The 17,027-nt window shown below is 41.7% G+C and overlaps 1 protein-coding gene across 13 annotated transcripts in view; it reads right to left on the reverse strand.

The window, feature by feature from the left end:
• The window catches only part of TCOF1 (treacle ribosome biogenesis factor 1), a 61,062-nt gene extending 52,653 nt beyond the window's left edge, over nt 1-8,409 (reverse strand). For 12 of the 13 annotated variants that reach the window (XR_014491413.1, XR_014491414.1, XM_083354347.1 and 9 more), the window contains exons 1-5: nt 8,168-8,409; nt 4,526-4,581; nt 3,595-3,728; nt 2,352-2,464; nt 344-695 (exon numbers count right to left, since the gene is read on the reverse strand). Coding sequence is in view for 11 of the 13 variants with exons in the window: in XM_083354347.1 (XP_083210473.1) it covers nt 344-695; nt 2,352-2,464; nt 3,595-3,728; nt 4,526-4,581; nt 8,168-8,278 (766 nt within the window). In the remaining 2 variants the exon portion in view is untranslated. The remainder of the gene's footprint in view (nt 1-343; nt 696-2,351; nt 2,465-3,594; nt 3,729-4,525; nt 4,582-8,167) is intronic. The other variant, XM_083354350.1, reaches the window with a different exon arrangement.
• Between the last annotated feature and the right edge of the window lie 8,618 nt (nt 8,410-17,027).

The following is a 17,027-nucleotide window of genomic DNA, read 5'->3' on the forward strand; positions in this document are numbered from 1 at the left end:
CCATCCTACAGGTCATTTAAGGCAGCCTCCCTGGTGGCGTTTAGATTCTATTTCCAAAAATTTCAGCAAGCCCATCAAGCCTATCTGAAGGATACCGTTTGGGAAAGGGTATCTTAAGAGGCTTTCACAACTGGCAAAAGGAATAATTCTCCTCGACAGTTGAGTTTGGAATTTTCTTTCAGCCTTGAGTAAGAACTTGGAGATTACCTGAATGAGGGACAGAAGTAAAACTACTGTAGCACACCTGCACCACTGTCGGTATGACAATAAAGATGAGACCCTTTTGCAAATTTAGAGCACTACCTATGCAACACCGCAATGAGGTCTTAAGCCCTATACCTACTCGGTTTGGAAGGTGGGGCTTTTACTGCGGCCAAAGTTGTTTCTTCCTCACTCTCAGATGAGCTGCCGCTGCTGCTACTGCTTTCGGAGCTCTCGGCTGTCTTTGTGGTCTGTGTTGTCTTTTGCCCTCCTGAAATCAGTGACTGCGAAGGAGGTCCTGCTTTACTAGAAAGAGCTTTATTTGGCCCTGCTTTTCTCGCAGCTGGAGGCAGGGTCTTATCTGAAGCAGATTTGTTCTGCTCTCCTTTTGCTTGGGCAGCAGCAACAGTCACCCCCTTCCCTGGGAGAGAATTAGTATTTTGATCAGCCGGTTGCAGAAATTCAGCTTTGTTTCTAGCCACGGGGTTTTTGTCCTACAACAAGAAAAGCTGGTTAAAAAAGAAAAAAAAAAGATTCCCCGATATTTGTTAAATCATGCTTATAAATACTTCTGCATATCCTACGTACAAAGAAACTTTTTTAAATAAATAAATAAATCTTTATTTACATTTCGTGTTAAAAACACACCATACACCAACAAAGACAAAAAAAAAACATTTACAATATACAGAAAATGAAAAAATCAAAAAATTGAAAACCATTTCAAAAATTTCAAATATTACTTCTAAACTAACAATTATATTCCACTCATTAAGGTTAGGTTTAGGTTTAGGTTTAAGTCTCTTATAACCATCCAACTCCAAAGCTTATTCATTAACAAAAACTATATCACTTCATTTTTGACCAACCTCCAAGCCACCCTCATTTCTTTAATCTTTTATCCATCCAAATATACCATTTATTCCATGATATAAATGCTGGTGTCTCTTCTTTACCCTTCAACTTCTTGGTCAATGTGTCTGCCTCTGCATAATCAAGTATTCTCCTAATTATAACTTCATCTGGCGGGGTATGATTTGCCTTCCAAAACTGAGCACATCCCATCCTTGCTGCCGTTAAGATATGTAAAACCAAATACCGTATTTCCTTCTTAACATTTCCAGGCCTGGAGCCAAGCAGATACGTCTCTGGTTTAAGATCAACTAAACACCCTGTGATTTCCTCTATCCATTTTTGGATCCTCGTCCAATATCTAACCACTTCCGGACATGTCCACCATAAGTGATAATATGTGCCAATCCCTGTACAAAGAAACTTTCTGTTCCCATAGATTTCATAATAACAGCTGCCTGTTTAATATGTGCTCTGGAGAGACCTCCCCCCAGTTCTAAATCGACAAGCACATCTGTTCTGCCATTCAGGATCGATCACCTCAACAGATCACCAAGTGGCTGCCTGAAACAGGGCGCGACAGTCAAGAGCTGGGGGAGATACCTTGTTCCCAGCAGACTTAGCACCTTTTGTAATGGATGTTTCCCCATCAACAGCGCTAGAGATCTTCTGTATGGTAAAAATGAGGTTGACCCTAGATCAGGGGTGTAAAAGTGGGATCTGGCCAATACCAGCATTCCCTTTGTGATCACCGGAGGTGGCCGTTTCAGCCCCCATCCCACCCACCCCTTTTTTTAAAGTGGAGAGAGTTAAGGAACAAATTGGATACCTTAAATCTTCTAAAGGCTAAAGACACCCAGTTAATAGTATACTTTAAAATTATGAACTTTTCCCCTGTGTATGTGTCTTTGTATGCTCTGATACTTTATAACACTGAATTAAAGACATCATTTTGAAGTAATATTAAAGAGAACTTACATTTTTACCTTCTTCTCTTAGTAAGAAAGATAAGCAATACTGTATACAAATAAGCAATATACTACTGAGGCAGCAGAATTTATCTGTAAAACACAACTATGGACTCTTGTACAATCTATGGACTCTTGTTTTTGAATTGCAGGTACGTCTTTAGTCAAGACAGTCACTTTTCTAAATTGCGCCTAACTGCAGATTTTAAATAGTGTCTAGGATCTAATGTTTAAAATAAACAGGCTCCTAGTGCAGTCCTAACCGACCATCCTAGATACACTCCTTTTTGGGGGGGAGCAGAATAGCAGTGATCAAGGTCTGTTGCTTACAGTCTTTTTGGCAACTGCTTCCTCTTCAGAAGATGAATCTGAATCTTCGCTGCTACTCTCTTCTTTACTTACTGTCTTGGTTGACTTGGTGCTGTTATTCGCAGGCAGATTATCTGGAACACCCATACAAAAGAACATCATATTGATAAGACTAAAGACAATTTTTTTTCAACTTATATTAAAATCAATTAGAATGGAAAAGATTCTAGAAAAGGAAGTAGCCAAACTGAATCACTGAAGAGGCTCTGTTCTCTACTTCTTCTATCAAAGGATAAATGATCGCTGAGCGACAGATCGGAAATAAAATACCGGTATGCTAATTTAAAAAGTTTCTTTCAAGCATCTGGTTGAAATGATTTTGTCCATACTAGTGTAATGGACACAGTCTCAATAATCTCAATATAAACCACTCAGTCCCCAAGCTATGTCAAATAGCAATAATACATAAAAGTGTACTGAGGTTGTCCTGATTTAAATCTTCTCTGTTAATTATTTTCTACTCTTGAATTCTCGGTTTTATTATTGCAAAGATGGGAAGTTGTGAAGAAATACAACTGATTTTCAACCAAGTATCGCAAGAAAAGGGTTAACTAGAACAGCTGATCTCCATAATTAAAAATACATTGCTTTGTAACTGCCATATCTGTACCTTAACAATGAAAACTTTTGTACAACAATTAAAAAGTGTTGTTCAAAGGTAAGTTCTACAGATAAGGTTGAAAAAAACTCCTGGATGCAATTTGAATTTTAAATACCTAAAGTGTCAAATCACAGTTCTAATGAATCTGGAATACTTATACTATATAAAAAAATAAGGTGTCAGAAAGTTGTGGTCATGTAGTATTCCAAATATTGTGAACTTGTAACGTTGCCAGAATGATATATAAATGTATAAATGAATAAAAACTGCAATTTCCCTCTTGTTCTCAATCTCATTTCCTTCTGTATCACATTAACACAGATAGGGGTTTATTTCATTTTTTCGAGCTTATAGGGAATGAGATACAATGTTCTTGAACGACACCCATGCCATTGTCAACGCACTAATGCCCCAGCTTTCCAAGTTTCTTTGTTCTCCACTAAGAAACCACAATTCAGCAGGTTTTAGGATTTATGCACCTTTAGTTCAGCTTCTTGAAGTATTAATGAGGCATCTACATCTCCCCGTTCCATGCACCCATCTTCTTCTCAAAGTCAATCATTTGAAAACTTTTCTGAATGGTTCATCCCCACTGGTCCTTACTTTTTATGGCTCCTGCTGCTTCCTCCTCCTCTGAGCTTTCAGAACTGCTCTCGGGGTCAGGAACTCTGATCTTTACTGGAGTGCCTCTCTTGGTTTCTGTGGTCCTTTTTGGTTTTCCAAATTGGAAGAAAGTCCTGTTAGACAGATTTTATAAGGATGCTAAATTGGGAGTTAATAAGGCTTGCTAAGATTCTCAAAACGTATTCAACTGCAAGCCACTCTTCAGGAGCGCTATCTTTATTATGGCAGAAATAAAAGTTGGCATTTCTTTGCTTTACACACAAAAAACCTTGACCTGACTTGATACGGTTTGATCATTTTCTCAAGAAAGTGTAAGACCAGCAGACTTCAAATTTAATGTTAAAAATAAAATTAGAGCTATACATATCCTAGGCAGGACTATGAAATTATAATGCAAAACCCAATTAAGTCCCATAATAATTTAAACTGCAAGAACATGGTCCTAGGATTTTCTTATCATATACAAGAGAACAAACACGAAGGACAAAATCGCATAGCTAAATGTATCAGAGTTTTATACTGATATTGCTACTGTAATTCAATGCACCAGATTACTAGGCTTTGTACAAATTCATTGTATAAAAAGGATTATTTGGGTATCAAAAAGCTTAGAACAGTGATATTTTGAGGTAAGAAAGCTAATATAGTATTTAAGTATCTGTCTTAATATAGTTGCAACTATAAGCAGCTTTTTTAAGTACCGTAAGTTATTGACAATGGACAAATTGTCTTCTTATACTGTTGTTTCAAACTACTCCAAAACCCAATACTGAATCTGTGATACAGCATTCACAAGATCAGGACCGTTAAACCAAGTGCAAAAGAATTAAATAACAATTAAGTATAGCTATAAGGCAGCAACAGGCAAAACATCTCTAACCACCCTCCAATAATAAACAGAAAAGCTTACTTTCTCCACTGAGCGATGATCTCTTTTAGAGAAATATGAGATGATGGGAAAGCTTTCTGTACAGGAAGACAAAATATTGGACTTGTATGATTAAATCATTTTTATTATAACTCTTCAGTACAAAACTCTGGATTAAAGTCACAATTCTAAACACGCATCCATTAAGTAGAAATTTACTCTTTTAAAGCAGAGGTGGGAAATTAATTTTCCCAAAGGCCACATAGGAAACTGGAACTGTGGTGGAGGACTGGCCGTTGCCCTCTTCTCTCCTGCCACAAACTGAACTGGGACCACCTATGGTATGCACAACTCTACTAGAAAGTGGCTTTAGCTAGCAATTATCTTGCTCTGTCTTTTTCAGGGAAGGATTACTCCCATTACACTTAAGACACCTTTTTTGCAGGTTGGGAGTCTGACACACAGCAGGCAAGGAATGGCAAGAATTACAATCAACTCAACTACAATATAAAGGTAAAAAAAAATAAATACTGTCCTTTGCAGTGAATCTTCAAATAAAGACAAAATGCAACAGATCTTCAACAGACAAGAAGATAAAGAAACATAAATGCACAGGAGTTGAGGACCTCAATAAAAATACTGAAATGACTATTAACTAGAATTTTGTGTAAACCTCACATGCTGTGTTTAAAAATTACTGAAGTAGTTTGATATACCACACTGTGAACCAATTTAAGCTATATAAATAATTTGAAAGACCACGTTTTCAAAAGAAACACTAGAATGTCTCCTATGCCTACCTCAATAAGCTGCAACTAACCATTCTTTATTACCACTCTAAAGTTAAAATCACAACCTAAACCACCCCCACTGCAAACAAAATTGAGAGTGGCTTCACAAAAGGCTAAAGAGAACAAGTGGCCTGCTTGTATGTGTGTGTTTGCAGGTGTGTGCCCACATAAGTAGAGTCAATTTTTACATTATTAAGATGTTATACTTTGCTTTCATATATTTAATATTTAGAACTGAGATACTTTATGTCAAGCCCACTTTATCAAGCTCTACTACAGAGAAGAAGCCTGATAAATGGCACTGTTTAATCAATGGAACCTGGAGCACACCAATCCTGCCAGTTTGAGCTTTCTGGAAAAATACTATGGGAGACAGGCAGTCTCTCAAGTAACTAAGCCCTAGGTAAAACCAGCACCTTGCTTCACATTCAGAAGCAAATTCACAACCAGTGCATCTCACAAAGCAGAAATGTTACATGGACATACCAAGGCATGCCTAATACTGCTTGCACTGCTGCATTCTGAACTAGTTGAAGCTTCTGGGTGGTCTTCAAGGGCAGCCCCATGTAGAGCACAAATTAAACCATAAAGTGACCAAAGCATGAGTGACAGATGATTTGAAAAGTGCAGAATGAGGTAACTAGTATATTATAATAATATATATTATTATTAGCGGAGACATCTTTCAGAAATGGCATAACACAAATCCTAAAAGAATTGCATGGTTACCTCAGCATTACTTATCAGACACTAATTGCTATTTAAAGATTCAAATGGTTTAGGACTCCAAAATGTGAGGAAACACGTGTTTCCTGCTGTGTTCTTACTCAAAAATCAAGACTTTAGATCTTGTTTTTAGCATCCTGACACAAGAGGCTAATACTATGTGGGACCACTGGAGACAGCCTTCTTGGCTGTGGCACCTTGGCAATTTCCTTGGAGACCAGATTGACACTGATGCCACCTGCCCCAGCATAGACTGACCATGACTTTCATCCGCAAGCACCTCTTTGTCAGTGTTCATTTTAAAAAACACAAATCATAGCAATTTATTTATTTTCCTTGATTTGCTTTCAGGGATGGTCAGTTGCCAGAAGAGCCTACAAGCAGGCTATATTGTAAATAAGTAAAATACATAACGGGAAGTGCTTTCAGATTAGTTCTTATTCAAAATCCACATTTTTCCACTTAATGCTTTATTTATGCAGCTATAACTCACTGAGCAATGTCTGCACAGGTGTGTGAGTAGCTTTACTGGAGCAGAAAGTAGAAGCAGTTTAGATGGATCAATATTTCTACAATATTACACTGACTATAACACCTGATTGCCTTTTTGATACACGGTGAATTGAATCTCAACCTTTCCAAGAAGCACAATATAAAGAACAAGTTTAAGGGTATCAGCCCAAGTTTTAATAAGCAATGATGATGACCTATGAGTCCTTAACTCTTCTAATGTAGCTCTTTATCTTTTCATTTGAGCATCATTACAAAACTATGTTTTGTGAGAATATAAAAAGAACATAGCAGAGACTTTTACAGAAATATATATCATTTTAATTTTCATTAGTCAAGTAGTAACAATTCAAAACAAAAATGTATGAATTATAATCCATAAAGATCTTCTGGTCTGTTCACTCTGCATACTAGCACTTCTATCTTGCTCTCTGATATGTCTCTTTATCTGATAATTGCTGCATACTAAATCACTATTAAAATAGATGCCATCCTGGAAATCTGGAAACTGAACATGAAGATCTGTGACAAGGTTGATTTCCAACCCATCCAAAAGGACATTCATTTCAGCTCTTAAAAACATTGTAAATGGCCAGTTTCAGCCATATGCGAAGGGGGAATAGCAGGATAGAACATACACTTACCAACTGACCCTCATGGTTTAATTTGTATTGCAGAGACATAGGAATGTCTACAAAGGGCAAAAAGTCTTAATTATTTATAGACTCTGATTGCAGGAGAATGAATGAATCTCAACTTATAAACAAAATTCCCAAACTGATGGAACTGCAGGACCCGTCTGCTACTTAGAGAGCAGTTGCCATTATGGCCTTCTCCCACAGTGAAACCAAACTGAAAACAGAAGATTCTTTCAGCAGTGTTTATGATGATCACTACGGTGCAGTTTTACTAAATGCTCATTTCACATTAGTTAGTATAACATCTCTAAGTGGCTTATGAACATTAAGAAGGTACCGATAAAGGAGAGTATTTGTAAGAAGGTGGAATCAGGGCATCTGGTGATTCATATGCCTGGAAATACATCGTCCGAGACTAAAATGGGCAAAATTAGAGTAAGGTGCAATTTGCCTTATACCATTTAGATGAGCATTTACCTTTGTTATTCCATAATATCATAATGACCACTGTTTATTTAGGTGTGCCACATGGGCACAGGAATGCTTAAACACATAAGTGTGCCTAGAATCTGTATGACAGGTAAGTGTTCAACCTCTTCAATAATCCTTATCCTGAGAATGTACATGTTCTGATCACTGCCCTAAATGTCCAAAGAGAAAGGAGACTGTTTTAATAACAAGAGTATATTCTTCCAAACAGCTCTGTAAAGCAGGTCAGTATTAGAGATGATTTCCAAGCCAAAATAGTTAAGCTACAGAAGGAGAGCACCACAAAACCACAGGTTTGGGGAAAAAAATGAATACCACCCTCCTCCACTTAACACAATCAACTAACCCAAGGACCAGGGTGTCCTCTTTCAAACGTCCAGAGAAGCGACTTCAGCCTCGTTATCAGGCCAAAGGAGAAACCTTGTGAAGGGGACAATTCAAGGTGCAACCTGACCCGCAGCTGCCTTTCAAGCAAGCAGCAATGCTGCCGGTCCCCATGTTCCCAGCCACGTGGGCCGCGGCGCCTTTACCTGGCCGCTCTGCTCCAGCAACTCCTTGGCTGCTCTCTGATAACCCATCTGGACCAACTGCTGGTGCATCAGAGCCAGCAGCTCTTTCTGCTCTCTCTCAGCTGCCGCCATGCTCTCGCCGCGCGTGTGGGGGTGGGGAGGCGTGGGGAAGCAACAACCTCTATCCCACACGCATGACTACGATCGCAGGCCCCGCGGGTAGAACAGGCGACAGACTAACCGCATGCCCCAAATTGCCTGTGCTTCTACCCTTTGACCATGGATGAGCGCCTTCATCATTTCCTCTTCCTCCCGCCCCGCCGCTCTACGGGCTTCTGGGAAATGTAGTCTGCGCGCCAAACGTTACTTGGCCGGTGTCCTTTTCTGCGTGTTTTGTCATTTTTGAGAACAAGACTGTGGCCGAAAAAGGCACAGTCGGAAAGATTGAATATAATTTAGAAAGCTACACTTCTCCCTTCGTTAATGAGGCCACTGCTTGATTGAGACCCAGGTTTCAAACTCTTGGGGTGTGTATGAGCAATTGAAACAATAGGGCTAGGACTCTGTTTATGAAGAGGCATAAATGACCTTGATAAAGGTAGTCCTCGACTTACAACAGTTTGTTTAGTTACAACGGTCCTGAAAAAAAGTGACTTATGCCTGCTTTTCACAGTGGTGACCTTTGCAGCATCCTCGTGGTCATGTGATCAAAATTACGACGCTTGGCAACTGGTTCATATTTATGACCATTGCTGTGTCTCAAGGTCATGTGATCGATCCCCTTTTGCAACCTTCTGACAAGCAAAGTCAATGGGGAAGACAGATTTGCTTTCCAACTATGCTACTAGCTTATCAATTGCAGTGATTCACTTAACAACTGTGGCAAGAAAAGTTGTAAAGAGGGCCAAAACTCACTTAACAAATGTCTCACTTAAAAACAGAAATTTGGGCTTAATTGTGGTTGTAAGTCAAGGACCACCTGTATTTTTTGGAACAGAAACATTTGATATTTTATTTCCCTTATGAAATCTTAATTAAGTGAGAAACATACTTAGGTTCCAAGAATTTGACAGTCATTGAATGAAGCAGCAAGCAGTTTATTGAAAAATATGTTCTTGCAAGAGTGGGTGGCTAGCAAGTAGGCACATCCTAAATAGATTTCAATAGCATTTTATTCCCCCGGCCTGAAGCTCAAGTCCCTCCCTTGCAATCCCATTTGACGAGGACCACAAAGTTCACAATCTTCCTGGAACACCTTTTTGGAACTTCCCTAAATTACAGTCCTCCCCACTCCTTGCCCAGTTCCCTAAATCACTTTTGCCCTTTAAGCTGGTTTTTTTTATTAGCAGTACATTCATGGAAGTGGACTAGAGTTCACAAAAAGTGTTTCCAGGAATTGAAGGCCCTTCTGTCCGTTAGTTCCACTATCACTCATTTCAAGTAGTCAAAGCCAGTTTGCTTAGCATGTGACACGTCCCCATACGGGGTGGGTGCAGACCTAAGTCACTTAGAGAGAGATGGAACTCAAGTTCCAATTGCTTTTTATTCAAGGACACTGTCCTCTGCCGAGTGTAATTATGCTCAAATTGATAAAGAGGCACTGGCTATAGTTGCTGGAGTAAAAAAATTCCACAACTATTTATACGGCAGGGACTTCACGGTCTTCACAGACCATAAACCGCTATTGGGGTTATTCACTACAGACAGACAGCCACCCCACATTTTATCCCCTAGGATGCTTAGATGGTTCATTTTTTATCAGCTTATACTTTTAAGCTAATTCACAAACCCGGCAAGGATATGGGCCATGCAGATGGCCTGAGCAGACTTCCACTGCCTCAAATCGAATCAGACCTGGCCCCAGCGGCCTGCATTTTGTCCATTCAGGACTTGCCGGAGTTTCCCCTCCACGCGGGGGACATTGCTGCAGAAACGGCAGCAGACAAGACCCTAAGTAGAGTGCTATCTTGGGTACACACAGGGTGGCTGGATAAAAGCCCAGGTCCTGAGTTTCAGAGCTATTTTACAAGGAGACACGAGCTCTCAGCTCACAAGGGTTGTATTCTTTGGGGAAACAGGGTCATAGTTCCCACCTCACTAAGAGACAGGGTGTTGCAATCACTTCATGAAGGTCATCTGGGTATTGTTCTCATGAAAGCCTTGGCAAGAAGCTATTTATGGTGGCCAGGATTAGATAAAGCCATTGAGGCCCAGGTGCATGGGTATTAAACATGCCAGCAATCAAGGCCTGAAATGCCGCACACTCCAGTTCACAGGTGGGAGGAGACTCACACTCCCTGGTCTAGGATACATATAGACTTCGCTGGGCCCTTTTAGGGACAGCTCTTTCTTATAGTGGTCGACAACCACTCTAAATGACTAGAAGTTATACCAATCGCAAACATGACTACTGCTAGGACCATCCAGGTGCTTAGAAAACTCTTTGCCACACAAGGGCTGCCGGACGTTATAGTGTCCGATAACGGGGCCCAATTTACTGTGGCAGAATTTCAGGCATTCCTGAGAGCAAACCTCATTAGGCATGTGACATCGGCTCCGTTTCACCCATCTACTAATGGTCAAGCCGAACATATGGTTCGCACCACAAAGGAGTCATGCTATAGTGACTGGGGACTGGCACCACAGACTGGCTGACTTTTGCCTGTGCCAACATTCCACGCCTTGCACGGCAACAGGGAAAAGCCCAGCAGAGCTGCGCTGGGGGAGGCGCCTAATCACAAAGCTGGATAGGCTGCACCCTGACTGGGTGGCAGCTGAGGCCTCTCACCCAAAACCCCCGAGGGGGCTGAAAGTGGGCAACGGGGTGTGGGCCAGGAACTATGGGCATGGGGACTTGTGGGTGCCAGGGAAGATTACCAAAACGTCAGGCCCTCTCTCATACGAAGTGGGCCTAGAGGGTGGGTGAGTTGTCCGTCACCATATAGATCAGCTTAGAAAGCGTTTTCCAGAACGGCCACAAAGCGAGGACTTTGTCACAGGTTCTTTTCACGAACCACAAACCGGCAGCCAGGCCGAGCAATCCATTGGCTCTGAGGGTCCAAGTAGCCAGAGCAACAGGGAGGAGGCTGGAAGGGAAGAAAGCCCAGGAGTGCAACATGGGTCCCCTGATGGGGAAAGCCAACCAGAACACTACAGCCGCTGTGCTAACTCTGCGGAGCAAACTGACTCTAGGGTGGGCCAACCTGGAAGGGCCAGCCAGAGATTTCCGAGTCAACCAGACTTTTGAACTTAAAGACACTGATCTACCCAGACTGGCGGGCAAGCTGGTAGGCCAGGAAGCACCTGGGTCACCCAGGCGTTCCACAAGTGTTCACAAACCTGCACATCTACAGGATTTTGTTCTGAAATAACGGAGCTATAATGTGTCTGTATCATGACTGTGCTGCTAGCTAGGAAACATATATATTAGACAGGAGGAAAACATGTAAATGCACACTATTGTTGTACCTTGTAAATTTGTATTGCTGTAATCATTTTCCTTTTGTTGTTATAATGTTTGTACATTCTAGGGGGGAGGGGTGTAATGTATTGGGCTTTGTCTTGTTAAGGGAACACCATGTGGATTAATCGCTGGAAGGTTGCTTAAGCAGGGAAGCTGGCTAACGGCTCCCAGCTCCTCAGACAACCCATCTCCAGCACCGCCATTGGCTGCCTCTAGGGCGGCAATAGGTTGCTTTAAAGCTATTAGCCGCCACCTAGAGGCCAGGGTATAAATTGCTGCATTCGCAGCCCTGTTTCTCAGTTCAGATCCTGCAAGCAATAAACAATGATCTTTGCTGAACTCACTCACCTCGTCTTGTCATTGAAGCGATGAACCCAGTATCTAACAACTAGTATGTTCAAAATCTTTGTGAATAGTTTAAAAATGAGCTATAGGATCTTACATTGTAAATGAACAAAACTCCAACAGATAATTGAGGGGGTGAGAGTACATGTTGGCAGATGTGCCCATCTTTATTATACTGTTGACCCATGCATAAGAACTTGTTAGGGGAAACATTTGATTTGATATTTACTCTCATTGGTGGCAATTAGAGGGTTTTTTTAAACCTAGGAACTAATCTGTTCTTCAGAATTATTATTAAAACCAATGGGATCTGATCAGATCTGATCTGCAGGAAGGCAGGTCAAAATAGGCAAGAAATTGGTAAAAGAACACCCGAATACCGTGTCCAGTTCTGGTCACTATGATACAAGAAAGATGCTAAGAGCCTAGAACAGGGGTGTCAAACTCAATTTCATTGAGGGCCACATCAGCATTGTGGTTGCCCTTGGGTGGCCAGGTGGGTGTGCCCAGGATGGGTGTGGCCTACTGGGTGGGTATGGCTGGGGTGGGCATGGCCTACTGGGTGGGCATGGCCAGCTCAACATCACTCGCTTCAGGGGTGCCTGGGCAGGACTGGAGCAGATCTGAAGGTCTCTGGCGGAGGAGAATGGGACTGCGGCGAGCGCTGGGACATGGTCCCTCCCACCCTCCCTCCATTCTTTCCTCTGTTCCTTCCTCCCTCCCTCCCTCCCTCCCTCCATTCCTTCCTTCCCTCTGTTCCTTCCTTCCTCCCTTCCTTCCTCTGTTCCTTCCACCCTCCATTCCTTCCTTCCTGTTCCTTCCTTCCTCCCTCCCTTTTTCCCTCCCGCCCACTCTCCCTTCATTCCTCCCTCCATTCCTTCCTTCTTTCCTATCACCCTCTGTTTCTTTTTCCCTGTACCTTCCTTCCTCCCCTTTTCCCTCCCTCCCTCCCTCCTTCCCATCCTCCCTCCCTTCCTTCCTCCGTTCCTTCCTTCACCTTCTCATCTCGTTCCTTCCCCTGCACTCAGGAAGGGATGATGGGAGGGGGAGAGATTGCCAGGACTAATATGCTGCTGCCAGCCATTCCTATACCATGTGGACGGTCGGGGGCAATCCCATTGAAAGGGATGCTCATGGCTGCAAGGCTGGAGGTGCTGGTGAGGGGTTGGTGCTGATCTACAACCTGGTTGCATCCATTAAAGCCAGAACGTGCTGAGCCTAAGATCCACTGGAACTAGCAAGGACCTGCCCTGCGGCCTCTGTCCTCCTCCCTGGGTGTGCACATAGGAGACGGCCAGTGCTGGCATCCTGGTGAAGTCAGCCTGCAGGGCAAAACAGCCTGCATGGATAGCGGACACTACTTGCATGCACACCCAGGGGATGGGGTAGGGCTGCCCCGTGGATTTAACGCTGAGTGTGTTCTGGCTTTGATGGACACAACCAGGTTGTAGATCAGTGCCCGGTCGGCCTAGGCCGGGCCGAGGTGTGGCGGGCCAGTCCTTTGCTCTTTCCAGAGCAGGTCCACGGGCTGGATGGAATGACATATTGGGCCGCATCCCACTCATGGGCCTTGTGTTTGACATGTCTGCCCTAGAAAGAGTGCAGAGTAGAGCAACAAAGATGATAAGAGGTCTGGATGCTAAATCATATGACATAACTATTAAGGGAACTAGGGATGTCTAACCCTAGTTACGTGATGTGATAGCTGTATTCCAGTATTTGAGGGACTACCACAGAGAAAAGGCTACTTACTTATTCTCCAAAGCACCTGAAGGTAGGACGAGAAGCAATTTGTAATAATGCCGCTTGGAGTGTGTGTGAAAGCCCTAACAAGCAGGCATATACATAGAATGAAGGCTACTGCTAAGCTTGTAAGCCGCCCTGAGTCTTTGGAGAAGGGCAGGATATAAATGTAATAAAAATAAAATAAATAAAATAAATTTGTGGAAGCTCGTTAAAGAGAGAAGCAACCTAGAACTGAGAACAATTAATCAGTGGAACAGCTTGCCTCCAAAAGTTGTGGGTGCTCCATTGGACAACCATTTGTCCAGAAGCCCAATGATTCTATGACTCTAGATCAAAGGCCTGTCTAGTCCAGCATTTGGTTCCTGCAATATACCTTCCTATTTGAGAAGTCCACAAAGAGCAAGGGTAGAACAGGGTTACCCCATTCATGCTGTGTGTGTGTGTGTGTGTGTGTGTGTGTGTTGCTTTGAAGTCAATTCATACTGACTTCTGGCAATTGCCTAGATTAGTCCCTGAGTTTTCTTGGAAAGCTGTTCAGAAGTGGTTTTCCATTTCCTTTTTTCCTAGGGCCGAGACAAAAAGGTCTATCCTGGGGTGACCCAGTTGGCTTTGTGCTTAAAGTGAAACTAGAACTCACAATCTCCCAATTTCTAACCTGGTGACTTAAAGCATTATACTAAATGGCTCCCTTTTTCATACTCCTTTGGCCATTCTAACAAGTAGGCATTTATAACCTCCTTCCGTTAAGAGAACAGCATTTGGTGTAAGTATGAAAATCTAACTCAGAAAAAAAGCAACAAAAGGACAGGGTTGCAAATACTTGTTGCAGGTAATGGCTTCTGTGTTTGTCTCTAATCATCAAACTTTATATTCTCTGTTCTGTAACAGATTTGAAACAAAATAATGCTTTGGTGGTTTTCTTGTAATTTTGAAAAGTACTTATGAATTGCCGTAATTGTAGAAGCTATTCATTAAGAAGGCAGAATATAGGTGATTTAAAATTTTTCCTGTTCTAAGAGAGCATTCACTTCACATAATCATTAGATTATGTAGAATTTTTTTACTCCTCAACTGAAGAGCAAACAGATATATACATAGATAAGCAACTTCTCTTTCTAATTTTTAATTCTAATTGCTAATGGTTATCAGGAAACCAGTTATTTACAAGAAACCTATTGGTTTCCCCAGAACTGCAATGTACTGTACACTTTCTGTTATTTGTAAATGTTCCTTAACCAAATCTAGTTTGAATCTTTATTTACATTGCATGTAAATATCCAATATTTCATGTAAATATTGTTCTATGTTAACAGCACTTCCTTGTTTCAAAATAGTTGATTATATATGAATACTTATACCAGACCACCTAGCTAAATAAAGTTGGCTTTGCAAGGAGGTAGTTTATACATAGGTACAAACTATAAGGTAGTTAGATGGTGAAGGTGCTAAAGTTAGCACTTTAAAGTATAATATTGGCTTTGTTCAATCTTGGCAAAGAACGATGCTACTATTTTTAGACATCTAATAACATTCAGGGAAGGCTTCTTTAAATATAGGTTATTAAATTATAGGATATATATATATATATATATATATATATATATATGTATGTATGTATGTATGTATGTATGTATGTATGTATGTGTGTGTGTGTGTGTAAATTACTAACAAAGAGTTAAGGGAGACTGAAATGCATTTCTGACTCTTTAGTCTTCATCAGTCAGCCATACCCTTCTGAGATTCGAACCTGAGAAGGGTATGGCTGAAAGATGAAGACTAAAGAGTCAGAAATGCATTTCAGTCTTCCTTAATTCTTTGTTAGTAATTTACACAAATATATGAACTGTCCGGTGTGACTACAGCCTGTTTGATGGCCTTCAAGATAGGCTGAAAACAGGAAATAAAGATTTGCCCCATGTTTGGGGCCTAGCAAGGTAATCTAAATAGTTAACATTTGACACACACACAAACATATATATATATATATATATATATATATATATATATATATATATATATATATATATATATATATATATATATATATATATATATAAAGGTAAAGGTTCCCCCGCACATGCGTGCTAGTCGTTTCCAACTCTAGGGGCCGGTGCTCATCTCTGTTTCAAAGCCGAAGAGTCAGTGCTTGTCTGAGGACATCTCCGTGGTCATGTGGCCGGCATGACTAGACACCAAAGGCGCACGGAACGCTGTTACCTTCCCACCATAGTGGTCCCTATTTTACTACTTGCATTTTTACGTGCTTTCGAACTGCTAGGTTGGCAGAAGCTGGGACAAGTAACAGGTGCTCACTCTGTTATGCGGCACTCGTGATTCGACCCGCCAAACTGCCGACCTTCCAATCGACAAGCTCAGCGTCCTAACCCACTTTTATTTGCTAAGCTGTTGTCAGTCCCCTGCTGATGTCATCAGAGTAAAAAACCAGAGCTTTGAAAGTCTGCTTATAAGGCTGGATGTTTCAGCGCTCTGCTCATCGAGCACGTCACCAGTCTACCCGCCCCGGTCGATTGTATTCTCTCTAGTCGCGTTGCATCTGCCTGCGTGCTTTTAGATTCCAGCATCTCCTCTCCTCCTGTTATTGCCTCCCCTCCCCTGTTGTGTATCTGCATATGGTAATCTTCCCATTGTCACTTAGCTCTTGAGCGAGTTGTGTTGATGTTTCCTTCTTTGTACTTGTTGTAATTCCTTGCTGTCGCATGAGTAGGTAACTTTGATCTTGTCTATCCCCCTCCCTCCTATACGTGCGTGGTACTCTTTGTGCTCGTTGTGAGTTCTTGCATTGTTGCTCATATTTTCTTAGTGCCTGATAAGCCGGCAGTAAGTCTATGTGGCGGTTGATTGAATGTTCGTTTATAGCTAGGCCTCTTTGAGTAATCAGCCACCTTTGGAAGTGTCTTGGGCAATGGTCTCCACTCCTGCAAGATCAAATGAGTGGTTGGTGCTGGCCATATGTGTCCACACCTGTGAATCTTGCTCGTGTCATCTAATGGCCAATTTATGCTCATGGATCCTGGTCTTGAGTCATTTAATCATCTCCCTGATGTAATTACAGTGGCAGTTGTTACGTTTAACTCTGTAAACCACCGATGATCTTTTCTCATTGGGCAAAATCAGCGATGACGACCTAAAGGCAATACGACCCAGGGATTCAGCTATGGCAAGGTTCTATGGGCTGCCAAAAATCCACAAAGAGGGGACCCCACTGAGACCCATTGTATTGTTTAGAGATACACGAACTTCGGGTCTGGCCAAATGGCTAAACAGACGGATACAACATCTAGTGGAAGATAGCATGACCACAGTTTT

The sequence above is a fragment of the Vipera ursinii genome, assembly GCF_947247035.1.
Source record: "Vipera ursinii genome assembly, chromosome: 2".
In the NCBI taxonomy this organism is placed as follows: Eukaryota; Metazoa; Chordata; class Lepidosauria; order Squamata; family Viperidae; genus Vipera; species Vipera ursinii.